The sequence below is a fragment of the Mesoplodon densirostris genome, chromosome 7 (genome assembly GCF_025265405.1).
Source record: "Mesoplodon densirostris isolate mMesDen1 chromosome 7, mMesDen1 primary haplotype, whole genome shotgun sequence".
NCBI lineage: Eukaryota > Metazoa > Chordata > Mammalia > Artiodactyla > Ziphiidae > Mesoplodon > Mesoplodon densirostris.
The window spans coordinates 59,559,133-59,586,501 of NC_082667.1; the positions used below are offsets into that span (position 1 = coordinate 59,559,133).

Here is a 27,369-nt window from a genome sequence, read left to right on the forward strand (position 1 = left end):
CAAGCCTCCACGTGTGCAGCCCTGCAACCTGGAGACTCGGAGGTAGAGAGGCACGCCCAGCCCCATCACCTTTTAATCTTCCCGCTGAGAGAAGGGGATGATTAGTTACATCTTGCAGACAAAAACACAGAGGCTCAGAGGAGTGAGGTGATTAGGCTAGCATCACCCAGAAGGGAGGCAAGTGACTCAATCCCTGGACTGTCTGACTCCCATGCCTTTGACTCCCACCTAGGGGACGACAAAGGACCCCTCAGACCCCTGCATGTCTACTCCTGCCTGGCCGGCAGGGGCACCTCTTAAAGATGGAATTCCAGTTATGGCCCTCCTGTGACTTCCTTGTGCTCACAGTAAAGGCCAGCTCCTTGCCCAGCAGCCAAACTGGCCACCTCCCCATCCCTAGCTACTCTAGGTTTCCTCTGGCCTCCCAGCCATTGTTCCTGCGGTGCTCTCCACCTGGAACAAATCCCTCTGGGCTCTCCCCCTACTTAACTCCTACCCACCCTTCAGGTCTCAGCTAAACACCCAACACTCTGGCCCCTGACACCAGGGCAGATCCCCAGTCTGTGTTCTCATCTCTCTATGCATTTAAAAAATATATATACATAAAAGCAATGTATTTTTGTGATAAAATATATATAGCATAAAATCTGCCATTTTAATCATTTTTAAGTGAACAGTTGAGTATGCCCACATTAAAGTACATTCATGTCGGGATTTCCTTGGTGGCACAGTGGTTAAGAATCTGCCTACCAAAGCAGGGGACATGGGTTCAAGCCCTGGCCCTGGAAGATCCCACATGCCACAGAGCATCTAAGCCTATGTGCCACAACTACTGAGCCTGCGTGCCACAACTACTGAAGCCCATGCGCCTAGAGCCCATGCTCCGCAACAAGAGAAGCCACCACAACGAGAAGCCCATGCACCGCACCGAAGAGTAGCCCCCGCTCGCCACAACTAGAGAAAGCCCACGCAGCAACAAAGACCCAACCCAGGAAAGAGAGAGAGAAAGAGAAGAAAGAAGGAAGGAAAGAAAGAAGGAAAGAAAGAAAGAAAATTCATGTTATGGAACCATCACCACCATTCATCTCCAGAACTTTTTTTCATCTTTCCCAACTGAAACTCTGTACCCATTAAACACCAACTCCCCATTTCCCCTTCCCCCCGCCACTGGCAACCCCATTCTACTTTCCGTCTTTATGAATTTGGCCATTCTAGGTACCCCATGTAAGTGGAATCATTCAGTATTTGTCCTTTTGTGACTGGCTTAGTTCCCTTAGCATAATGTCAAAGAACTTGTTGTAGCATGTGTCAGAATTTCCTTCCTTTTTAAGGTTGAAAAATACACTAAGTATACTCTCCGTGCACTTTTGCATCACCATTAGTCCTCACGCATGGTCTGCCTGGTTACTGTCAGTCTCTGCCACAGACTGTGAGCTCCAGGAGACAGGACCTTATCACTCATGCTCACTGCTGAACCCCCCAGAGAACACTGCCTGCTACGCAGAAGGTGCTCGTTGCTACGCAGAAGGTGCTCGTTGCGGATTTGTGCAGTGAATGAATGAACACTCTGAATGTTTCCAGGGCTCTCCCTTCCACCCTTTGCTCTTGCTCTGCCCAGGTGGCTTGAACAAACCTGTCCTCAACTGTGACTGCCAGGGCCCACTTCAGCACAGACCCATGCTTTCTATCCTGGGCCCCAGGCCCACAAGTGCCTCCCAGATCCTAGGCTTTCCCAGACCCACGCATCTGAACCTGAACTCACCCTCTCGCCCCATCTGTTCTAGGTAGCGCTCCTCTAGTGCCTTCATCGCTCACGCCAGAGCCCAGGTATCATCCCGGGCTTCCCCACCTTGCCCCACACAGCCAACCAGTTACCATGCCTGGCCCGACCAGTCCACTTCCTAACTGTCTGTCCCCAACTCTCCCTCCCTGCAGCCTCTGGCCTGGTCGTGACTTCTCCTCCCTTGCCTGACCTCAGTGGCCTTGGCCTCCTCTTCTGCTACCCCTCTTCCCAGCAGTCAGATTTTGTAAAGCATGAGGGAGGCTACACACCACCCCTGCTCAAAGCCTCTCAGTAGTCTCCAGGGCGCTTGGTAGAGTCCAAACCCTCCTCCTGGTATCGAGGGCGCCCACCACGTGAGCTCTGCTGGCTCCCTCAGTGTCACCACAGGACTGACCCTTTGTGCTCTGTGCCAGCCGCATGGACCCCTGAAAGTGCCAGGCCTCTCCTTACTCGACTTTGCACATGCTGTTCCTGCTGCTGAGAAGGCAGGGTAGGAGGAAGCCAGCACCTCCTCCAGGGAAAATTCCCTGACCCCACACCTCCCCGGCGCCCCCTGATGCCTTGAGAGCCCATATACTCAACTATGTCCCCAGCAGGACTGTCGGCTCCTGTGGCAGAGGCTTATCTCTTATTCATCCCTGTGTTTCCTGCACCTGGAACAGGGCCTGGCACAAAGCAGGTGCTAACATTTAATTCCATTCAACCAATATTTTTCCAGTCAATGAATAAAGTGAGGGCCGGGGGTGGGGAACCAGAGGGGATGCACAGCTCCAAGCTCAGACCCAGGGCTGCCAAGGGAGGTGGAAGGACAGTAGGAGGAGGGAGCATCTGCCCTGGGGTGCCCCGGTCACACCAGCATTAAGGCCCCTCCCGCATTCTCTCCTGCCCTGGAGGGGGCTTCCTCCCATGGAGGACTGACTGGGATGCCCCAGGGTCATTCCTCTCTAACTTCAGTCCCCTGTCCACAAAATGGGTTTGTTCCCACGTCTGACAGCCACCTAGACTCAGAATGGTTGCTCTCAGGGACCCAGGCCAGGGCAGCCTCAAGCCTCACCTGCATCAGGGTGCGCAGTGACTCCACATACGACTGCTCTGTGTCCAGCAGGGTCATGGTCACATGCTTCCGCATGTCCTGGGGGGACAGAAGGCAGAGGATGAGCAGTGCCTTGTTCCTCTCACACCCACCACCTTCAGTCACACGGGCCCAGGGAGCCCATCCACGCCCTCTCCCCGGTCTTCAAGTCCTGTCCTCCCCGCAAAGCAGCCTGGACCCCCACTCTGCAGGTCTGTGCTCACGTGCTCCCCCTGCAGGGAGCGCCTCCTCCTGCAACTCAAATGCCTGCCTCCCCGGACTGTGCCCCTCAACCCTTGCCCTCTGCTCCCATCCCCATGGCTACTGGCAGATCTGGAGATCTCCTGTTTACTTCCTGGCTCCCCTGTTGGGCTCCTGAAAAGGACTGAAAAAAAATCAATAACGTCTCACATTTGTGAAAGTCAATGCCTCCAGGCCACCCCCCACTCCAGCTGCCAACGCTGAAAACCCCAGCTTCAGGTTCAGCGCTGTGGGGTCAGTCCCTACCTTGGGCTTCACACCATTCCAGAAAGTCAAAAATGTCACCTCCTGCTACATATGAAGAAAAGGTGGCCCAGAGTGGTAAAGTCAGTGCTGAATGTCATGCAGCAAGGTAGGGGCAGGGCTCAGCCGCTCTCAGACAAGGCTGGATCCCAGTTCACTCAGTAGAAGAGGCTAACTGAGCCTTACTCCACACCAGGTACTATTCTAAGCATTGTGCATTATTTTATCCTTCTGACCACTCTGTGAGGTATATGTGATTAGTCTTCCCATTTTAAGGATGAGGAAAAGGAGATCCAGGCACCAACACCTCCATCCTGAGGCTCTGATGATCTGCATTAATGGAGTCCCTAAGGGGTCACCCAGACTCTGCACCCACACACCCAGGGACAAGGTGCATATCCCTGACAGGGCAGCCCGTATTCTGTGGGAAGGTTTTGCTGGGAGTCAGTCTAAGGATGCCCTCTCTGTGTTCCACCCTCTGGGACTCAGCTTACCTACTGCCCCTTGCCACCAGTTTCTATGCCTCTGGCCCGCTCCTCCTCCAGGAAGCCTTCCCAGGTGGCGCACCTCCAACAGATTCCCTTCCCAGGAAAGGACTCCACTCTAGGTCTCCTCCAAGCCCTGGAGTGGTCCTGAGCAAGGTCCCAAACTCCCCAGGGCCCAGATCTCTGGGGCTTATTCTTCCCTCTCCACTCTCCCTCCCAGTCCTCAGCTTGGCCTCAGCTGGAGTCTGGGCTCCAGCCATCAAGGCCTGCTAGTCTGCGTGGATGTTCTTTGCATGTGGCAATGACATGGTGGGTTGTCCATGTCTGTGGCATCCTTCTAGTCCCCACCCTTGGGAGCCCCTCAGGGTAGGGACTCAACCAGTGGAGCTGCCCTGGTCACTACTGCGCCCAGGGTATGTCTGCTGAGTGTGCCCAAGTGCCGGGCCGGTCCAGCCTGCCTGATCCAGCCACTGCTCATCCCTCTCTGCTTGTAGACACCTTAGGTCCCTCCACCCCGCCCCACCCCGACCCAGGGACTCAGGGATCATGCCTGTCCCCAAGCCTGTACTACGACGAGGCATACTTAGAAAAGTGGTCTCCTCTGCTAGGAACTCAGGGTTGGGGGTGCGAATGACACCTCCTTGGGGGAGGGAAAGAGGCTGCCTTGCCCCACCCCCCAGCCCTGTGCTCTGATGGGTGAGAAGGCACTGAACCCTGCCTCAGAGCCCCAGCTACAGCCAGACCATCTATCCTCAGTGCTTCTGAGGCCTTTAAAAAACCGGGGCAGCTTCCAATAGGAGGCAGCACCAGTTAGACCCACCCCAGGATGGAGAGCTTGGGAGGCACCACCTCCCAGGGAAAGGCCCAGATGCCCCATCTCCTGCAGGGACACCTCAGCACTTCACAGATACGGCCCCATTTCAGCCTCACACTCAGAGCTCTATGACAAGACTTGTCGTCTCCACTTCACAGGTGAGGAGGTCAAGTCAGAGAAGTGACCTGACTTGTCTGGGGTCACACAGCCAGTGACTGGCAGAGCAGGGACCAGAGTCTCTTCAGCCACCTCAAGCTGAGCCTTCGGGCCCAAGAATCTGGAGTTCACACTCTGACCAGCCAGCCGTGGGCCACAGGGTCCTCAGCCTGGCCCTTACCAGCTGTGTCACCTTGGGTGGTCATCTAACCATCTGGGCTTCCACATTCTCCTCTATGAAATGGAACAAATAATACCTCCCTCCTAGTGCTGGGAAAGCAAGGAGCTGGGGAGCGGGGCAGCTCTCTCCACACACCAGGTCTTTCAGGTCCATTCTTTCTCTGCCTTGGCTAGGCTGTTTATCAACATCTGTCTCCCTGCTGGACAGGGAGCCCCCTGACGGTAGGACCAGGCCAGGCTCCGCCCTGGGTGGTACAGCCACCACCCCCCACCCCACTTCCCCAGCCTAGCCCTGCCAGGCCCAGCAGTGAGGGTCATGGGCAGGGAGGCCTCCTAAGGGAGGCAGGGCTGGTGCTGGGCCTCATGGCCCGGGGCTGGGGTAACTCATACAGGGAGGCTGACGCCGCAACAGCCGCCTTTCCCAGCCTCCTCCCTGCTTGAAAGCCCAGTGGGTTGTCACTCAGCTGTCAGGTAGAGGTATGGAAAACAAGGCCATCTCCCTGTCACTGCATCCAGCGCCCCTTCCCAGACACGGGTGTGAGTGTGAGTGGGGGTGGGGCTGGGGGCCAGGGCAAGCGGGAGGCAGGCAATGCAGCTGTCAACCAGGTCAGCAGGCCCACCTGTTCTGGGCAGGACAACCCGGGCAGCCCAGCCTCCCCCAGAGCCTCTCACCCCTCAACAGCCCCATCCGCAGACCTTTGTTGCATGGGGCACTGAAGGGGGAGAGGGATACGGGGCCAAAGGGATACAGCAGGAAGACAGAGGGGGGCCTCTCCTACAAGTATAATTGGGACATCATGACCCAAAACCCGAGACTCCTACATACACGGCATGAAGGCAGACATACATGTACACAGAGAGAAGCGTAAAGGCCAGACACCCCGCAAAGAGAAAAAAAATGCAGCCAAGTCACCTGGCTGAGAACCAGGTCCTTCAGTCCAGAGACTTGAGGCAGTGGAGAGAGATACACACAATACAGCACGGGGAGGAGGACAAAACCACAGTCCTCACTGGAGCCCAGGAGAGTGGAACAATCAGAGTCCAGCTCCAGAGAGACACACAAAGGCATAGAGACAGCCTGTGGAAGCCTCCCCCTCCCCCGCAGGGGAACACACCACCGAGCCAGGAATGGGGACACCACCACTGCCACCCCAGCATGACACCACCCAGGCCCAGCGAGCCCAGTGGCAGAGTTAGGATGGCAAGGGGGGGTGTGTAAAATTGACTACCTCCTACCCCCCAGCACATACATTCATCTGGGGATTGCCTCAGGCCTGAGATGGAGGCTGGAAAAAACCTCTCCCTGAGCCTATGGGCCCAGGATAACCTACCCCTGGTGACAGCCTCTGCCTCCACGCAGACCTATATCGCATGCTTAGTGCCACTAGGCCTTGCCAAGGCTGGGTCTCAGGGTGCAGGCCTCCCACCCCGCTGAGCTGGCCAGCCCTTCTGCCATCCCAAGTTTGCATTCTGCTGGCACCAAACCTCAGCGTCCTGCCAGCCACACCACCCCTGCCAGGGCTCCTCACAAACCTTCAATCTCCCTGCCCCCATCACTGGTCATTGAGCCCGCAGCCCCACGGCCAGGCGGCTGGTGTGCTGGATCCAAGTTTCCGGCCCTGAGCCCCAGCATCTGCGGGTGCCTCCCCCAGTCCAGGGTCACCTGAGCTCTAGGCCTTGGCCCTGGTCCCTCGCTGCCCCTCCCCCTCGCCGTACCTGGGCCTCCCCGGGCTCAGCAGGGTCAGCGCTGCTGCTCCCCCCGGCGGGCTCCCCGGAGGCGGAGGCGGTGGCGGTGGCTGGGCCCAGATCGCGCATGTCTTCCAGCGCGATGGTGAACTGGGCCAGGGTCTTCACCATCTGTAGCATGCGGCCGGCCTGCCGCCGGGGCAGGGGCGCCGGGGCGGCGGGGGTCTACAGGCCCCCTCCCTCCCACCGACGCTCCCTCCGGGGGCTCAGACGGGCCGCAGCGGCGGTCGCGCGGTGTCAGTTCCAGCGTCGATCTGATGGCGGCGGCCGGGCCCGCGGCGGCGCTGTTGCCTCCTCCGCTCGAGTGCGCCCGGCGAGCCCCGCGCGCGGCGCCGCTGGCGGCGCGGAGGAGCGGGGGGAGTCGCCCGCTCCCGGGCCACCCCCAACTTCACGAGGCCCCATCTCCCCCAACACGCAAAGGACGCCCGACCTCGACTCCGCCGCTCCGCCACACAGCGGTGTCAGCTCTTGCGCCCACCTCCCTCTGAGGACCCAAGTCCGCGCACATCCTTGGACAAAGGCGAGTACAGTCGAAAACACGCACTTTTTGTCCACACCTGTACGCACGGAGGCACACGCAGTGGCATGCAAATACCTACACAGAACAGGCCCACATACATGGATACCTGCCCTCGGTCCTCGATTAGGAAACATGCCTGGGTCAGAGCCAAGGGCACACACAACAATATAGTTCCATACAGACCTGAACCCTGACACACAAGAAACCGACCCAGGGCTGCACACAGTGACATGTGCTTCCGTGTTCACACAACTATAACCAGGCAAAAATAGGCACACAAATTTAGGGATGGGCACACATACACAGCCCTGGGAATTGCTGCTGTCCTCCCGTCCAGGGGCAGAGTACTTGGACCATGGAGGGGGGGCTACCAGGGAAAGGGGCCCACCATGAGTCATCCCTATTCCCACCCCACCCAGCTGACCTGTGTCCTGGGCTTGAGACACTCCCAGAGGGTTCCAGTCCTATCCCTCTCCACCCCATCCCACTACCCCCCTGCCACATGGAGTGGCTCAGGCATTTACACCCCCTGCCCCACACCACCACCAGACTGTGCTCCAGGATGTCTCCTGGCAGTGTCCTCAGGAGCTGTTCCTCAAATCCCAGGTGATGCCCGAACCCTTTCCAGACTCCCTTAATCATGAGGGGGGCAGGGTGAGCTTAGTTTTGCACCAGCTTCTACCCTCACCAAGGGACTCTGATGCACCCTGAAGCTGACCCGGGAACTCATACTCCCCTAGTGTACTGAGGGCTCCCACACTCACCAAACCCCCAACTGACACCCTCCCCCAAACCTGCTTCCCCCAGGGTTTTCTGTGCAGTGGAGACCTTCTGAACCCATCAACAAGCCAGTCCCAGCTCCCCCTTGCTTGATATCCCCCTCCCCTGCCACTTCTGTTCTAACTCCTAGAAACAGACCGGGCTCTCTCCTGCCCCAGGGCCTTGGCCCATGTCTTTTCCCTCTCCTACAAGTGCTCTTTCTTTTCCTTTAAGACTAGCCTTAGTGCAAATGTCATCTCAGGGAAGCCCTCCCTGATCCTCAGATTAGGTCAGGTGCACCTGCTCATGCTTTCACAGAGCCTCAGTTTTTCTTAAGCAGGTATCATAGTTTGTAATTATACATCTGAGCAATTGCTAGATTGATGCTCGTCTCTTCCCAGGGGACAGTAGGTTGCCCGAGGGCAGGGTCCACGTCCCTTTTGCAAGCTATAGGACTCTGCACATAGATGCTGGCTCATGACAATAACTCCAGTAACACTTCCTCCCCCCTTCTCCCCACACACCAAGCAGTCACCACCGAAAGGCAAACCAGCCCATGCAGGTCCCTGCTTATGAAACTTCCCTGGCATCCCATGACACAGGATCAGCCCTTCCTGCTGGCCCTTGCAGCCTCTTATCCTGTTCTGCCCCACTGCCCACCCCATCCCCCTGTTCAGCCCTCAACCAAGGTGAGTCCACACCCCACACCCCTGGCCAGCAGTGGCATCTTCAGAGAGTCCCAAATAACCAACAATAAAATTTTAACTCCCCAACAGACAATCCGCAAGTAGCCAACAATGAAAAAAGGCACAGGGAATTCCAACAGAGTAGCAAGAGAAAACCGGTATGACCCGCACCTGGCAGGGGCTCCCAGAGCAGTGAGCACTACACAGACGGGGGTGGGGGGTGGGGGTGGGTCTGCATGGGGGGCGGAGCCCGACACCAGATGGGTGCTCCCCAAGTTTGTGCTGCATAATGAGAGAACAATTGGTGAACCCATTTGTCTCTCCTGGGTCACGTGAGGGCCCTGCCCAGAGTAACTCTAGAGCCAGTCGGCTGAGAAAGAATGAATGCAGGCAAGAGTGTGTACTCTGCGCAAACTCCCTTCCTGGTCCCTCTATAGCAGTGGTTCTCAAAGTGCGTCCCTGTGGAACTCGTGGGAACCGTGTTAGAAACGCACATTTTCAGCTTCCCTGACTCCACCCTGTTGGGATGGAGCCCAGCAATCTGTGTACGGGCAGCACAGAGCCTTCAAGGCCAAGAGCCTGCCTGGCCACCCCATCCCCAGAGCGGGTACATGCCCAGCCCCTTGTGCCCCACAGATGCGGAAGTGAGGGTCTTCCAGGAGGGCCCCAAGCCCTCTTCTGCCTCTGGTTTGTACCGAGGAATCCAGTGAGACCCCCACCTCTCACCCTCCGAATGGGATGGATTGTGGACTTCCCTGGGGGTGGGACCTGCTCCTCTTCCTCCTCCTCTTGGGCTCATCACATTAGCGGAGGGCTTGGAACAGCCAGACCAGTTGACTGATGATATGAGCAAGGCGGGTGGACACCAGTCCAAATAGCCAGGCCCCAAAGATAACTCCACACTAGCACAAGGGCCTGTGGTCTGAAGGCCTCACTCCAGGCCCATTGCTTGATACTGTAGCTACTTAACCCACATTTGGCTTTCTCTCAGAACACCTCCTCCCCTATCTGACCCTCTCTCCAGCTATATGACCTGGGCCTTATTTCCTCTAAATTGTTTGGAGGTAGTGCACAGCTTGGGCTTGTTAGTAAGGTACACTCATTCCCTCACTCACTCCAGCGGGACCAGGCCCTGCAGAGATGAATCCATTCTGGCCGGCACCCAGGAGCTCCCAGACAACACACAGGGTTCAGCAGAGGGAGTCGCCTCTGTCTGGGGGACTGGAGGGGAGGGGTATCCAGGGAGGGCTTCCTGGAGGAGGCAGGGTTTGAACAAGGTCCCAAGGTCAGGAGATTCAGAAGCATGTGGGTGCCCAGAAGGCAGAGTTCACCAGAGGCCCCTGCCCTGGAGAAGGGGGCAGGGCCTGGTGCTGAAGGCTTTGCTTGCTGTCGCTGCTTCATTAAAGATAGCTAATTAGATCCAAGCACATTGCCGTGGCAACACAGGGGCTGGTCAGAGTAGGGAAATGAAAGGAAGCTGAGAGAAGGAACAGGAATGCACAGCTGCTGAATCAGGGAGTCCAGGGATCACCCCCACAACACCACAGGTATCAGAGCCCCTCAGGGTGAGGTCAGCTGGGGTGGAGGCTGGAGACACCCCTGGGCAGGTCTGGTTCTGCTGTTGTTCCTCTGAGCTCCCATTTCAGACACTGATTTCTTTTCCTTTTGGGTATCGGCAGTTGTTTCGAGTGAATCTGGCTCAGAATAGTTTTTGTAAGTGTGTAAGGTAGTTGGTAAAGGCCCATCTAGCCCTCCTCTTCATACCACACCCCATGTACCTCCCTCCTCACCAAACAGCTCCCCTCGCCCTCCTCAGTCAGGGGAAGGCAAGAGGCAGGGATAGGAAAGGGCTCTGCTCCGCAAGGCCACCACCCCACTCCAGGAGCCAGCTGGGCACCCCCTGCCAGCCCTGGGGAACACCAATCCTCCCGACCCCCACCTAGTCTGCTGACAACTTCCCCATCTCTGAGGAAAGCCTAACAACTTGCTTGCCTACCTCTAGACACACTCCCACCCTGAGCCCCACCAAGACCACCTGCAAGACCTCTTGCCCACTTGGGGCCACTTGTGCTTGACCAGCTGGGGGACCAGTGATGAAAAAGGACATATGGATGGACAAATGGATGGATAATGAGTAATGGCTGAATAAATGAAAGGGTGGATTGATGACGGATGAATAAATAAACGGATGGAAGAAAAGAATGATGAATCAATGACAAATGAACATAAATGGATACACAGACACATGGTCCAATGGATGAGAAGTTAATTGAGTTTTTATTTTATTCATTTGTTGATTAGTTTAACAAATATTTATTGAGTACCTTCCAGGTACCAAGCACTGTGCTGGGGACTTAAAGGTAAGAAAACAAGTCTGTGCCCTACTGGGCACCACAGTCTATGTGGGAAGACAAGAGTTGAAAAAGAAATGACAAGTACAATGCAGGTTCAGGGGCAGCAGGTCTCATCAGGCTCCTGCAGGATGGGGAGGGGTCTCCAGCCTTTCACAAGTGCACAGCTCTAACATATTTGCCAGAAGAGTGTCTGGGCCCCAGAGCTGCCCAAATCAGAACACTGGGAACGCCATAATCTTAGAATCCTCACCATCACTAATGCAAATTGAACACTTTTCAGGTGTGAAAGCACCCCACCATTGCTTTCCAAGCCCTGGCTCCTTTAATCCCCACAGGAGCCCTACGTCAAGGGCTTTGATATTGTTACTCCCCCATTTTACAAACAAGGAAACTGAGGCTCAGGGAGTCACCTAATTGGTAAGGGGTGGAGCCCAGATGGCTGCTTCCAGGTCCCATGCTCTTAAAACCACCACCTGCCCTGGAGAGAGCCCCTCTCCACCTCCCCTCAGGCTCCCCTGCCTCCCTGGTGCCCTGGTTGCCTGAATTGCCTTTCTCCAGCCTCATCTGTACTGAGACAGTGAGGCAAACATATTCTCCTGACCCAGGACAGATTTGGTAGAAAACAAAATGCTGCCCACAGGCAATGCTGGGATCACGGAGGATCCTCTTCCCTGGGAACTGAGCCCTGGCTAACGGCCCAGATGGACTGTCTGAGCTCCTGACCTCACCGATGTCCACGGGCATTAAGTTAGTACTGAATGTTCCCAACCTAATGTGCTATCCATTTTGCTGATGGCTGCTGCCCTCCTCAGGTCCTCAGGTTCATCAACGAAGTCCCTCCAAAAGAGGGACTTCTGGGTATAGCAATTAAAAGGGCAAACTGTGGAGCCAGACAGCTTGGGCTCAAATCCTGGCTCTACCACTTACTGTTGATGTGACCTTGAGCAAGACACTTCCCCTCTTGGGGCCTCAGTCTCTTCATCTGTTCTTGTCTGAGACCCCTTCCCTCTTCTTCCCATCATCCATCCCTTCCCACGTCATGGCCTGTCCCTTACAGACCCTCCCTTCTAGGAGGCGGAGCCTTCTCAAGGCTCCACAGAGTTCCCAGGCCTCAGGCAGCTGCAAGGACAGTGTCCAAGCCACAGGACTCCCTTGGGACTGGCTGTTCCGGGTGGGCCCCAGAATTCTGGGGAATGTGCTTTGAGAACGGGAAGGAGAGAACAAGGGCCTAAGGAGCCTCAGGTCCTTCCTGCCACAGGGCCACTGCCCTACTTAGGTTGGACCGTGTGCACCTGGAGGTGGGACTGTGAGAGACACGACGCGTGTCCCAACTGTTCGGATTCATCCACGTGTCTGTGTATGCCCCTGCCCTGTCAGTGGTCTTCTGTGGCCATGTGACTACACAGCCCCTCTGTGGGTGATGGTCTATGTGGTTCTGTGGCAGAGGTGGAAAGTGAAGGGGCCACTTCAATAAAAACCAAAACCAGCTATAGCTGAGCATTCACCATGTGCCAGGCACAGGTGAAGTACTTTACATCACTGTCTCAGTTATACTCATGAGCACCCCAGGAAGGTGTGGTAGACTGCATTTTTAGGTAGCTACCACAATATTTTCCATGCCACATGGTCTTCTTACAATGTGGTGTTGACACTCTTCCTACAGAGTGATGAGGTTTATGTTCCCTCTCCTTGAAACTGGGTGGACCTTTGTGACTACCTTGACCCACAGAGTACAGCAGAAGGGATACTGTGTGACATCCAAAGCTAGGCCATACACATGCCACGTACCTTCACCTTGCTCTCTTGGGTCACTCATTCTTAAAGGCCAGCGCCATGTTGTGAGGAAGCTCAGGCCACATGCAGAGACCATGTGTAGGCTACCCCAGCCAACAGCCCAGATGAGGTTCTACTCAAATGCCAGCAGAAACTGCCAGATTTGTGAGTGAGCATGCCTTCAAGATGAGTCCAGCCCAGCTACTATCTGATTGCAATTGCACGAAAGACTCTGAGTAAGAACCACCTAGCCGAGAAAGCAGGCCCAGAGAGGTGAAGAAGCCACAGTTATGTAGCCAGTAAGTGACAGAGCTGGGCTAAGAACCCAGGGTCTTTAATGTCCTGATGGGATGAATGAGGCAAGAGGATGCTTTCTGCACAGACCCAGATTTCATCTGTTGGCCCAGTGGGGTCCATCTGGGACCCCAACCTCTGTAGCACTAGAAAATCTCACCACCCTTCCAGAAACTATCTCTGATGGCTGAAAGGAGGATTGAGGGGGCAGCTCTCACTCCCTATGCTGGGGCTCAGGCCCAGCTTCTGGCAGCTCAACCATGCTGGCCTCCTTTCAGCACAGAAGAGAAACCCTACCCACTGTACTCCTGACCCCAGGGAACGACATACATTCCCTATACCCTTGGTGGGGACTTATTTTTACTGACAGCTCATGTTTAGCGAGGTGCTGTTTCTTATGTATTATCTCATTTAATCCTCACACCAATCCTCTGAGTTATATATCACTATTATCACCACTTTACATATAAGGAATCAAAGGCTCTGAGAAGTGAAGTAACTTGCCTGAAATAATGAAGTCGGATGTGGCAAAGCTGGGATCTGACCCCAAGTAATCAGCATATCAGAGAAGTTGACTGACTTCACCAGGGTCACAAAACACAAATGAGGGGTTAAGCCAAGCCAGAGCACCTAGAATTAGATGACAATGGGCTATATCCTCTTCTCCGGATGACTGGAAATAGAGATGAAAGCAGGCAAATAGGAGGAAGGTCTCTGTGTCTGTCTCCCCCACCCTCCGCCTAGCCACTATAATGTTCATAAAAGCAGAGACCAGGTCTCTCCATGTTCACGGCTGTGTGCCTGACCTACAGTAGGTGCACCATACATATCTGCTGACTGACTGACTTGCTCTGTGACTTTAGCCAAGTTGCTCCCCACTCTGGGATTCAGTTTCCCCTCTGTAAACAAATGAGGGAGGAGGGAAGGTGCAGGTGGACTCTAAATTCCCCACCAGACTCCCTGAGGGAGGTGGGTAAGTGAGGTCATGCTCAGAGACGGGGCATGGACAGCTTGACCTTCCTCCCTGATTGCGGGCGCCAGGATCCAGCCTTCTGCCCTAAGTGAGAAAGCTGGAGCTCCAGAAACTGCACTTCCTCTAGACACCCACAGGTGGCAACAGAGGCCCGCATGGCAGGGGCTGCGGTGCATGTGGTTTGAATTTAACTTTAGTCTTGTTTCATGTGGGTTTTTTCCCCTTGTTCTTCTCTGCCCTCCAACAACCACGCCCCCTTCCTTAATTTCAAGAAGATACAGCTGGATCTTCCAGCCTGGGAAGGAAGAGTTTCTTAACATTACAGATAATGGCCAGAAGCAGGAGGCGGGGGTTAGGGGGTAGGTGGATAGACAGACCCCAACAGATGTGAAAAACATCTCCTGAAGAGCTAGTAAACTCTGAATTTACTCACCTCCAGGGCCCAAGAGGTTGTGACTGTCATCCCCATTTTACAGGCAGAGAAACCAAAACCCAGATCTTCTGGGTCCCACATCTGAGTGGCGATGTGGGGTGGGGTGGCGGATGGGCAGGAATACCATTGGGAATCTGATGAAGCCTTCAAGTGGGATCTGCTGAATCTGGCAATCCTGGCTCCCAGGAAAAGCACCCACCCACCGCTGTGCACACTGCTGCTCACAATAGTGGTCTGGCCCCTGGTCCCAGCCCTGGCTCAGAACTTGTGGATGAGGTCTGCTTCCAGAGCCCTCCCATACGAGCTCTAAAAATTACTCCCTTCAAAACGTCTAAACCTTGCTCAGCATAGAACACTGTACAGGGAATCAGGACCCTATGGTCTGGGCCCAGCACCACCATCTTCCAGCTGTTTCAAACATCCCTTTCCCTCAGCCTTGGTGTTCTCACTTCAAAAGTGAGGGTGAACACCTACTGCACAGCAGGTGCTCTGCAAAGGAAGGCTCCCTTCCTTCACCTCCACCCACTCTCCAGCATACAGGGAGGCTGGGGTGAGGGATCGTGGGAACGGAAGTTATCCAGTGCCTGTTTCCAGCCCCTCCTGTTCCCTCCCTCCTTCCCTCGAACCCAGGCACAGTTGGCGGGGTGGGGGTGGGGTTCCATTTGTGTGTGTTGTTCGGGTGGGATGGGGTGTCCTGCCTCTAGAGTGGAAAATGATTCACTGGGCTGTGGGCCAGGCACCCTGGGAAAGGCCAGGCCAGCCTCAGGCCAGAGCCCTAGGGAGCCAGGAGGCAGGGAGGAGGGGGCAGGGCTTGCCTGAGCTGGAGATATAATCCTGGGGGCTCTCAAAGCTCCGCAGCCAGAAGAGGCCATCTTCCCCACGTACCACAGTGCCAGAAATTCTACTCAGACCAACAAAGGCCCAGGGAAGCTTGAGGTGTTATCAGCTCCTACAAACCTACTAATCTGACCTCTGTTCTAAGCATGGATGCTGCTGGAACAAGACAGAGGTGCTCCCTTCCCTTTGGAGCTCACAGACTTCAGTATGCATGCCTAGAACAGAGCCCACCAATAGTAAGTAAAATACATATTTGTGAATCAGTGGATGAATGAGGCAAGCATCAGTGTAATGAATGTGCACAGCAAGTTTAGAATGTCCATGTTCAATCCTCCCTTGAAGGAGGGAGCCAGAGAAGGGACTGTTCTTTCCCATTTTACATATGGGCACTGAGGCCTGGAGAGGAAAGTGTCTCCTGACTCCGAAGGTAGCAGGCAGTCAGCTGAGGCTAGAACCAGGCCCTTGGGGCTCTGCTACCACAGCTTGTCCAAACGGACCCAACCAGCTGGGAGGCATTACGGTCTCCACCTTCCTTGCCCCTATCCTATTCTAGGACCCAGGGGACACTCCCAGGAAGGGAGCAAGTTCTATCCATCAGTCACTCTGGCCCTAGAGTGAGCCCTGGTGACCCCTGCCCAACTCAGAGCCCAGGGAAGCCCCTCCCATCACACCAGACAAGTGTAGGGTGACTGAGATGCACAGGGAGAGTGACCACGCCCTGCTCAACGATCTCTCCATCCCAGTCTCGAGGGGGCTGTCACTGGGCTGGGGACATGCTGGCAGAAGTGGTCTCTGCCTTGGCTGACAAGAGGCAGCCTCGGCTTCTAAGCCTTGCTGCACCATATCAGCAACTAGTGACCAGCCGTAATGCCTGGGCTGTGTGTGTGTGTGTGTGTCTGTGTGTGTGTGTGTCTGTGTGTGTGTGTTGGGGGGTGTGGTCCACAACAAGATTCATAGCTAAAGGTCAGCCTGAGCCAGATCTAGGTTCCACTCTCGAAAGGCATCGGAACTAGGACCACCACTTCCAGGAAGCTGCCCTGACAGCCCCGATCTGCCAACTCCCCTCCTTCTCTGAGCATCTTGGGCTTCTGGAATTGCAGCCTTGAAACCTCAGACTTTCTCTAGGCTTACTATCGTAATATTGACAATCAGGGGCACCACTCAGAACTTCACAGTTTACAAAATGCCTGCAGGGCCTAATTCCACCCGATCCTCACAGCAACGCAGTGGGGAACCAAGGCTCAGTGAGGAGCCATGACTTGCTCAGGTTCTCAAGACTAGGAGGTGGTGGGGCTGTGGCTCAAACCATGCCTCCTCTTCCACTGACCTGCTGTGGGTCTCTGGGTAAATCACTTAACCTAGCTGTGCCTGCAAACAGGAAGAGAGCAATGGCATACAAATAGGAGTTGATCTCTCTTGAGGGGTTCCTATGTGCTGCCCTCAGGTATTTATTTTAACCTCGAGATAAGCCTCCTGGGTGGGCCCTATTATTACCCTGCTTTACACAACAGGACTATGGGCACAGGGAAGTTAAGGGCCTGGCTCAAGGTCTCACAGCAGACAGGATTTGTGCACCCGGCGGGCCAAGGAGTCAGGATATCCACATCTATTCCACAGAGCAGGAGAGGGGACCTCTTCCAGCCCAAGGGAGTAACCCAGATAGCAGCCCAGGCCCCCAGCACAAGGAGAACACTCACACTGCCTTCTTCACAACAGTGGGAACTGACCACAGGGTGACTGAATCGTGCACTTATGCAGCTGTTTCAAATGCCATGGAGAAACATTCAGTGTAATATTAAATGAAAGAAGCAAGGAGCATATATACCACACCATCTCAGCATCATGAAATACATATATGTATATGCAAAGAGAAAAGCCTGCACTGATGGCTGCCCTGACCTCTGGGAAGCCCACATCTGTGCCTCAGTTTCTTCCTCTAAATAATAGAGAATATAAAGGGCTTACTTAGCACAGTGTCTGGAACAAAGATCTCTCAATAAATATTGGCTGTTATGAATAACCAGAGAACCTTAGAAGGCAGGTCATCTCGGAGGTAATCTGGACCAGCCCTCTCCCAGGGCAGGCATCCCTTGGCAGCCCTTTCTTGCATACCCCCAGGACCAAGGAGCTCACCCCTTACAATGGTACCCTGGTAGCTCCTTCTCTTATGGGCAGGTCTGCTTGGGAGAAAGCCCAAGCTGGGCTGGGCCCCTCAGTCTCTGGGTGGCCTTAGCATTGGATGGTGGTGACCTTGGGAAGGATCATCCATCTCCCATTCTAAATCCTCTGTCTTAGACCTTCCTATGGGGCAATTCTCCAGGTGCAAGGTTGGGAGGGGCTTTCTGGGTGGCTCTCTTGTCCCCAGCCCAGGAGACCACTTCGGTCCCTCCCACTGTCTCTGGGATAACTGAGAAGCATTTGCTGCAACACTTTGTGCCTTTTCCATTTTCTCCTTTGGAAAACAAAGAGAGGCCAGCTGGGTCTGACCTCCTCCCTGCCCCACCCCCAACCCCTCCATCCCCCAGGGGATGGAGGCCCTCTCTGCCTCCTCCCCCGACTAGTGGAGAACCCCAAGAGGAGGGGCCCTGTGAGCTGGCTGTTGCCATGGCAACGGCAGCCCTGGAATTTGACCACTGGGGCCCAGGAGTGGGGGGTGGGGAGTTGGTACAGGCCACGCTGGGGGCAGGGAGAAGGGTCCAGAGGCCCAGGAAAGCCAAAAAGAGCAAAGGCAGAGCAGGGGTCCGGCTCCTTCCATGGCCTCAGTTTCCTCATCTGTAAAGGGGAAGAGGCTTGGACCTCAAGATCTCTCTTTCCAGCTCTAATCTAAACTGGAATCTGGGTGAGGGCTAGGGGTGGGGGAAGTAACCAGAGCAAGGTCAGTTGCCTCTTTGATGGACAGAGACCCAAGGGGACAGAGACTCGTCCCAGGTCACACAGCAAGTCCAGAGCAGTACCAAGACTAGACCCTGGGGGTGTGGTCTGTCCACTGTGGCTTCCCTATTTCTCCAATGGAGAGGACGAGGATGCCTGCTTCATGTCTGGGGGAAGAGGCCCTCCAGGAATGGCTATAGCTGGGCTGGGCCCACAGTCCTGAGACAACAATGTGCCTACCCCAACAATCCCCTGCATTCCTGGACCCCGCAGGCTGGCAGAGGGCCTGCCCCCCCACCCCCTGCTTGCAGTGCCAGGCTGCAGTGGGTATTTTTATTTTTATTTTTTAAAATTTTTTTGTGGTACACGGGCCCCTCACTGTTGCGGCCTCTCCCGTTGCAGAGCACAGGCTCTGGACGCGCAGGCTCAGCGGCCATGGCTCACGGGCCCAGACACTCCGCGGCATGCGGGATCTTCCCGGACCGGGGCACGAACCCGTGTCCCCTGCATCGGCAGGCAGACTCTCAACCACTGCGCCACCAGGGAAGCTCTGCAGTGGGTATTTTTAAATGGGTGCCCGCCCCTCTCCGCCTTCCCACCTGACCACTCCAGGAACACAGGGAATTCTGCTGCCAGCCCCTCTCCCTTTCAGCCAAGACTGAGTAGGGGCTAGATCCACGGCCATCCTCTGTGTCCCTGCCTTCAGACAGCCCTCTCTTGCTGCCTCCTTCCTCACAGTCAATCCTGGGATCAGGGTGATCTCCAGGGCCCCTTCAGCCATGATAGTTTAGGCCCAGAGAGGGATGGGACTTGTCCAAAGTCACACAGCACAGATGAGGATGTGGCAATGCTATGCCACCAGCCTGTGCCCCAACATCTCTAACTGTCCATCGAGCTGTATTGGTGCTGCCCCAAGGCTTCCTCACCTCTCTGCCATTGATCCTCAACAGCCGCAGGCTTGCTCCCCCAGGGGGTCCTCACACCCACCTCAGAAAGATGCTCCCATTCTCACCAAGTCACTCCTGAGCTTAAAATGCCAGCCGTCTGGGAGAAAAACAGAGTTGGAACCATAACTCACACTACACACCAGGATAAATTCCAACTGGATCAAAGATTTAAATGTAAAACAAAACAAGAAAACATAAAATACCAGAAGAAAGCATGGGAAAATTGCTTTATAAGCTTGGAGAGGGATAGGCCTTCCTAACCATGACTCCCAATCCAGAAGCCATAAAATAGAAACTTGATAAATTAGACCACATAAAAATAAAAACTTCTGCATGGCAAAAATACACTATAAACAAAGTCAAAAGTCAAGTGACAAGTCAGGAAAAAATATTTGCAATTCATAACCCAGACAAAGAACTAACCTCCTTACTATTTTAAACGTTCTTAGAAATTGGTAAAACAAAAGGCCAACAACCCAACAGAAAAATGGGCAAAGGATGCAAACAGTTCACAGAAAAGAGAATCCAAATGTCTCTTGGACATGTGAAAAGATGCTCAGCCTTACTCATTATAAAATAAATGCAAATTAAGTACACTGAGATACCATTTCACCCATCAGATTGGGAAAACACCCAAAGGTCTGACTTGGTGAGGCTGTGGGGAAGAGGTTTCTTTCTCAGGTGGTGGACCCCTGTGGAGAGCATCAAAATTAGAATCACACATACCCTCTGTCCCAGCAATTCCATTACCAAGAAGCTGCCCTAAACGTACACCAGCCCCCATACAAAATAACCTATGAAAAAGCTCATTCACTGCAGCACTACTTGTAACAGCAAAAGACTGAAAATGACCGAAATATCTTTTAAAATGTGGTTAAATACAGTTCGGTAATCTGTGCAATGAGACACCACGCAGTACAAGAAGGAATATGGAAGCTCTCAGGACACTGAAAAGGCAGATCTGCAAGCGATACTCAGTGGAGAGCAGTGTGGACCGTGTGCCATCATCTGTATGGAAAGTGGGGAAAGACGGTGCATTTGCTGGTGTTTGCATATAAAAGGATTCACAAGAACTAATAACCCCGAGTGTCCCGGGGTACGGCAGGGTGGCTACTGGTGGGAAGGAGACTTTCTACCCGTTCTAATTTTTCCTAACCATGTGAATAAATTATCTATTCAAAATTTTAAATATATAGACTGAATTTTTTAAAAACTTCACCTCACAGTCTGGCCTTTAAGCTTGCTCCAGGCTCACACCTCAGCTTTGAACAGCCTTTGCAGTCCTCATCCTCCTTCTCTCCCATCAAAGGCTTTGCTTCAGGCTCTTCCTCAAGAACCGTCCCTTCTGTACGCTCCCTCCTGGGTGGGAACCCTCTGGGCTCCCCCGGCCACTGCACATCTCTGTCCCAGCCCTGATCACCCCTGGGATCCCTATCTGTGTACGTGTCTGCACACTGCCCTGTGTTCCTGCCCATATACAGGACCAAGTCCCGAGGGGCTCTGGGTGAATGAAGACCGAATGGAAGAATGGGGGCTGCTCTGGGACCCTGAGTTTAAAGCCTTTGTTTCTGCTTTCTCTCTCCGTTCTAATTGGTCTCCTCTTGGACAATTCCAGTCCCATCTGTGAGCTCCTCCAAGACGTTCTCCCTGCCCACCCTGCAGTCATAGAAGGGTTCTGCACTCCAGCCCTTTCTGCAGAGAATTGCTAAAGTCCTCCTTCACAGGCCACCTCCCCACCCACCCACTCACTCCTTAGGCTGAGCGACCTCAGGGCTGGGCTTTGACTCAACCAGAGTCTGGACATGAGTCCCCAGCCTGGATGAAGGCCCAGAGGCTAGAACTCGCTGGGCAACCCTGGCAATCCTGCTCCTCTCTGGGCCACAGATACCATCTGTAAAGTGAGGTGGGCAACAGGCAGCTTTAGCTTTAGTGAGAATCCAGCAGAGCCCCAAGCCCACAGAATCCCACCCCATATCTGCGTATCCCCTCATCTCTGTTCCTAGGGCAGTTGCCTGGTGGGGCGGGGAGAATTTTGAGCCTCCCCTGGGAAACTCAGCTTATCCCCCCTCCCACAAGGATGACTCTCTAGGCTATTCTTGGTAATTCTATCCACTCTCTCCACCCCTGGGACCCCACCTCAGCCAGGCCAGGCCACCACCTTCCCTTCTCCTTCCAACTTGCTGTATGATTTCCCACTGATCCCCAGTGGTCAGTGGTCCAGCCCAGCTACCAGAGGCATTATCACGTTTGATTCTCACCAAAACCCTATAATAGGTGCCATCACAATTATCCCCATTTTACAGGTGCATAAACTGAGCCACAGAAGGACTAAGTACTTGCTCATGGTCACACAGCTAAGAGGAAGAGCAGGATTTGAACCTCAGCCATCTGGCTCCAGTCTGTTCTAACCATTACACCGACACAGCTGGACACAGGATCAAGTGCAAGCACTCAGGCTGACCCCCGACACCCTGGGTGACCTGGCCCTTGCTGACCCACCAGTATCAAATTTCCCCACCTGTATCATACTCTGGCTGCATCGTGCTCTGGCCATAGTAGTTCCTCCAACCCATCACACTCTGTTACACCCAGGCTTTGGCACATTGCTGGTCTCTGCCAGGTGCACCCTCCACTATCCTTATGCTCGGCAACTTCCTACTCATCCCACTTTTTTTTTTTTTTTAACATCTTTATTGGAGTATAATTGCTTTACAATGGTGTGTTAGTTTCTGCTTTATAACAAAGTGAATCAGCTATATATATACATATATCCCCATCATCCCATGTTTTTGGTGGCCAAAGAAGTGGGAGCGTAGGCTGCGTGGTGGGCCAGGTTAGGCTAGTGCCCAAGGCGGGCAAAGCCTGGTTCCTGAGGCCTTGGACTTACCAGGCTCAGAGCTCAGGCTTTCTCCTGCCAACACCTGTTCACGCTTCCTTTTACTCACTCTCAATTCTGGGGAAGTCTTCCTGATTCTAACCTAAATTACCTCACCCCAGAGGAGCCAGTGGGACTCCTGGACCTCTAGAGAATTTGCCTCCACCTGTCTCCCGGTGATTGAGTGAGCTGCGCCGGACAGCATGGCCGCTCTGGGAGCACGCCTGGCTACTAGCTCCTACCTTTCACAAAGGGCCTGCACTTTCCCAGGCAGCAGCACTTGGCAATCAGGGTCTTCCCAACATTCTGACAGGTCATCCTCCTAGTCACGTGGGGCCCAGCCCAGCTCTAGAGGCCCCTGGTGGGGACACTGCTTGCTCATAGGAGCCCCAAGGTAGGGTGCTCCATCAGCCTGGCTCCCTCTGGAGACCTGGTCCCCAACAGAGTTTGTCCCTGCCCAGGGAGGCTGGCTGGGCTGAACTTCTTTTTTTCTTTTTCTTTTTTGGCTGAACTTCTGAGCCTGCAGAGAAACTGAAGGGAGAGGCTTATCCAGCTCTAAACCCTCCACCAGAGCCCCTCTGCCCCAAACAGGAATTCTCTGCCTGAGTCTCAGGTGGCTTCATGGAAGTACATGGTGGGGAGATGTGGTCAAGGGGGCAGACACGCTCCCCCACCTTCACTTAAATCAACGAGGTTCCAAGTTGACCTAGTTTATAGCTCAATGTCAAGATTCCTCTACAAGAAAGGGTTCTACTATTTTTAAAAGCTTGGAAATTACTGCCCTGGGATCAAATCCAGACTTTCAGTGCTGGCCTCCCAGACTCCCCAGGAACCACCCAACTTCTTCAGAACCAGGGAGCTTTCATGGTAACCTAGACGCACCAGAGCTTTTCCATCATAGGCCTCTGCCTTCCTGGTTCTTTCTGCCTGAAGGCCCTTGGCCCCATTTCTGTCTGTCAGGGCCTTGCTCGTTCTTCACGGCTCTAGCCACTGTCCCTCATTAGCCTCCCTCACCCTCCTTCTGATTCTCAGTTCTCAGATGGGGCTTCCTAGGGCAGGAACCCCTTCCTGTTTCTCCTACAGCCCATGTGCTCACCCTGCACGTACAGGCACTAGCGGATGGCAGTGGAATTGAATTTTATAGGTTACCCTGAGCTCTCCAAATGCATTACCAGGCTGATCCCAGAGTTAATTACCCAGGGTTAACTATAAAAGCTAGAGGCAGCTGTACAGTCAGTTCAGTTATTCCACCAGCGACAATGAGCACCCCGGTCCTCAGACAAATTGCCAGGCTTTCCCCCTGGAAGTGAGGTCCTACTCCAGGCAGAAAGTAGGCTGAGGCCCTCTCCCCAGTCACCTGGTTCTGGTGTCCGCTGCCCAGCCCAGCCCCATGTTGGACACGCGGGGGTTTCAGTGCAGGGGCGAACTGCTCTGTTCACATCTCCCCAGATGGATAACTGCCACTTATGTCACTTGTTGACATCTGGCCGCCCATATCTACTACCACTTCATTGTCATTAAACCTTGCTCCAGGCCAGGTATGAGGGGTTCTCAGGCTAGGTCCTCACTTTTTTTTTTTTTTTTTTTTTTGCTGTACGTGGGCCTCTCACTGCCGTGGCCTCTCCCGTTGCGGAGCACAGGCTCCGGACACACAGGCCCCGCGGCCATGGCCCGCGGGCCCAGCCGCTCCGCGGCATGTGGGATCTTCCGGGATAGGGGCACGAACCCGTGTCCCCTGCATCGGCAGGCGGACTCTCAACCACTGCGCCACCAGGGAAGCCCGAGGTCCTCACTTTTGATTATCCACCCAGATGTCTTTGTCAGTATAGAAGTCTGCTGGGGAGTGTGTGTGTGTGTGTGTGCGTGCGCCTACATTTTGTGGACCTCAGGCACTGCTCTTGTTGGGGTGGATGGGAGTCTACAGTCAACTTGCCCCACAGCATGGGAATTGTTCGTTTTGCTGTGTCCCTCCTCCAGTCTGCAGGCTCTGCCAGGGCTCTTGTGCATCTCCAGCTGGAGCTCAGAGACCAACACTGGGTGTTTCTTCCTCAGCACCCACGGCCCAGGTCTGGCCACACAGAAGGTGACCTGATGACTGAGGGGAGGGGGCCACAGTGCTGCCTGACGACCAAGAATTAAACTCGTGGAACAGGGCTCAGGGCTAGGGGCCCAGAAGGAGACAGGGCAGGAGGCCGGGGATGGGGGAGGCAGTCTGGGCTGGCTGTGGGTCCGGGCCTCTCTGGGCTCTTTGTCCAAATATGGAAGGATTTTTTGTCTCCATTTGAGTCACGCCGGCCATGGCCCAAGAGATCTGCTTTCCAGATACTGCAGGCGGGACTGCGCCAGCACTGCCTGGCCTGCACCCCCGCCCCCAACCCTCCTTTTCCTGCCTGTGGCTCAGCTCAGCACCCTTCCAACGTCCTGGGCCAGAGCTTTCTCCACCGGCCGAGAGCCCAGCACCTACCTCAGCAGCTCTCCAGCACCAAGAGAAAGGTCCCTGGGCCCACAACGGGAGGAAACATTCCCTCTGCCTGCTCATCACCTACTCTCACTCCCCAAGGGCACCTATTATTCAACTGAGCCACTCAACTAATATTTACTGAGCAACTACCATGTGCTAGTTCCAGGGACTAGGACTGTGAATCCTGCGGGCTCCCCATATCCACTCTCTCCTCCTACGTGCCCACCTTGGTGATGGCACCACCCCTCACCCCGGCAGTCCTGAAATCCAGGAGCCTGAGTGACATTCATGGATTCTGGAACCAGACTGTCTGGACTTGGATTCCAACTCTTGGTTAGCTTTCCTAACCTGTGCAAACTACTTCACCATGCTGTGCCTCGGGTTCCTCATCTGTGAAACAGGGAAAGAGTCCCTCCCCAAGGCTGGTTGTGAGGATTAAATGAGTGAACATGTGGAAAGGGCTCAGACTAGTGCCAGGCACACAGGAAGGGCTTTACAAGCTTTGCTACCATGACTGGTGACTCTCCACCCCCTGCGCTATATTCACGCAGGTGCTGTGGACTTTCCATCAGCTCCCTCCCTGTTCTCTCTGCATTAGACAAGGTTCTCTCCTGCAACCCTGGAGGGAGGCCGGCCTCGGTTCCAATACCACCTCACTCCTCCTGAGCTCAGTCGTCTGAGCCTGGCACCTCACCCTCTCTGGGCCTCAGTGTCTAGGTCCCACCCCCACCCTCAATTGGTACTGGCTTGGAAAGTACCCTTTGCTCATCTGCCTGGTTGCTCGGGCCTGTGAATCCCCAGGGCAGAGCCCACAAAGGGCTGGGCACGGGTGGTGGGAAGAACTCAGAGTAGCCTGGGAGCTCCCCAAGGCCACTGCCCGTGTGCCAGGAACAAGAGGGCAAGAGGTGGCATCACCTGACCAGAACCAAGCACTGGGTCACAGGGTAAACTTCAGGCCACACCCGCATCTCCACACCCCAGACTTCTTGAGATCTGTCCACCTCCACAAGCAGAGAGGAGCTGAAATAGCTGTGAGTCCTGCGTAGGGGAGGCGTCCTGACACTCGGGCGCGGATGCTGAGGAGACACTGCCCTATACAGGGCCCTCTTCCTGAGGCCTGGTTCCGGCCAGGGGCCTCCGTCTGCCTCTGTAGGAGGCCGAAAAATATAGGGGCTCAGAGGAGACAAGAGACAGAAGGAGCAAGACAGGGAGGAGGACAAGGTGAACAACAGAGGAGGGAGGAGAAAAGAAAGCAAGGCGCCCCCAGTGACGGAGAGGTCTGCTGGGAGTAGAGGAAAGAGGTGGAGGAGGGAGGAGGCCCTCCCAGCCCAGGCCCAGGGTCCAGGTGACGAGGTGGGGCAGGCGGAGGAACGGCTCACCCTGCCCTCCTGCCCTCCTCCTCCTCCTCTTCCAGCCGCTGGCAGGCCCAGGACTATTTTTAGCCGGGGCTGAATTTAGCTGTTCCCTCGGAAATTCCTCACCCGCCCCAGGCAACGCCCCCGCTGGCCTTGGGGAGAAGCCTGGAAGCTCTGGTCCAGGCAGGAGAGGAGAAGAGGGTCCAGAAGCAGCAAGAAGCTAGAAGGATACTTAGGCCTCTGACGAGAAAACCAAAGCTCAGGAGCAGGCCCCAAATCTGAATCACTCCTCTCCCTACAGCCTCTGCCCTACTCTCCTCCAGGAAGGCCTCCAAGATTGCAGGGCCACACCACAGCACTTGTCTTGGGATCTATGGTACAAATATTATGAGGATACTTTGTCTTCAGTTACAAACTACTCTGAGCACTGCTAGCAAGGCTGCCTGCCTGTCCACCTACCAGTTACTCTTCCCCCAACTCCTGAGAATCTGCAGAATCCAGAGCTCTCCTGGGCTCTGCCACATCTGGGACTCCCACTTTACAGATGTGGAAACTGAGGCCAAGTGCCTTGCCTTGGGTCATAGCCAGCCAGGCAGCATGGGCCTGCCTGCTCCTTCTCTCTCCCACATGCTCCCTACCCAGGCTGGTCCCAGAAGGGCTGGATTGGGGGTGCAGCCTGGAGCTCTGCTGTTCTCTGGTGACCCCTGACCCTACTGAGAAGCAGGGCACTTCCGCTGGAGCAGGAGGAATGGAAGTTAGACAAAAAGCATATGGGACACAGAGGCAGGGTCCTGAGCTGGCTCAGAGGTCCCTCATTCTTCCAGAAATGCAGAGGAAAGTTCTGCCCTGAGGCAGGGGGATGACTCAGATGACCCTGCATCTTGTCCACTGCCTCATTCTCTAACTCCAGTAAGAGAGGTAAGCCCTACTCCCCCTACCCCCATTTTGAATAGGGCCTCTGAGCCTAAATTTTACCTCCAAATTATCTCCCCAGGAAGTTCTTTTCTCTCCATCTCTCCATCACCTGGCTCCCCTAAGCTCAGACTTCTTCTCTCCCTGCTCCCTCCAGTCCAATCATCCCCCATGACCAGAGAATGCTTTTTCATGTGCCCACCACGCACTGCTCCTCCTCAGCTCTTTATCTTCCATGGCTCCCCACCGCCCACAGCACAAAGCCTCGGCAGGTTAACTAGGACTTGAGCCAGTTTAACCTGGCTCCTGTACACACAGCCCCTCCCTGTGTTGTCTGGTCCAACAAGAGACCTCCCTGTCCTCTTGGCCCCAGACATACATCGAGGCTTCTCTTTCCTGGCTGGCTCAGCCCAATTCTCTAAAATGCCGAATGACCCATGTCCCCTTAAACCCGGCTCTGAGGTGCACGGGCAGATTGCTGGGCCTGGTCCACTACTGCGTGGCCTTGGGCAAGACCTCTTCCCTCCCTGGGCCTTCATTTCCCCTCTGAATAATGAAGGGGTGAGGGGTGGTTAGAAG

At 54.7% G+C, this 27,369-nt stretch overlaps 1 protein-coding gene across 2 annotated transcripts in view; it reads right to left on the reverse strand.

Annotated features, from left to right (window-relative positions):
- The window catches only part of ARHGEF17 (Rho guanine nucleotide exchange factor 17), a 57,620-nt gene that overhangs the window by 17,290 nt on the left and 12,961 nt on the right, over nt 1–27,369 (reverse strand). The window contains exon 2 of one of the 2 annotated variants that reach the window (XM_060103050.1): nt 2,838–2,915. The exons of the other annotated variant lie outside the window; for it this stretch is intronic. Within the exon in view, the coding sequence (XP_059959033.1) occupies nt 2,838–2,915 (78 nt within the window). The remainder of the gene's footprint in view (nt 1–2,837; nt 2,916–27,369) is intronic. 2 annotated transcript variants of the gene reach the window in all.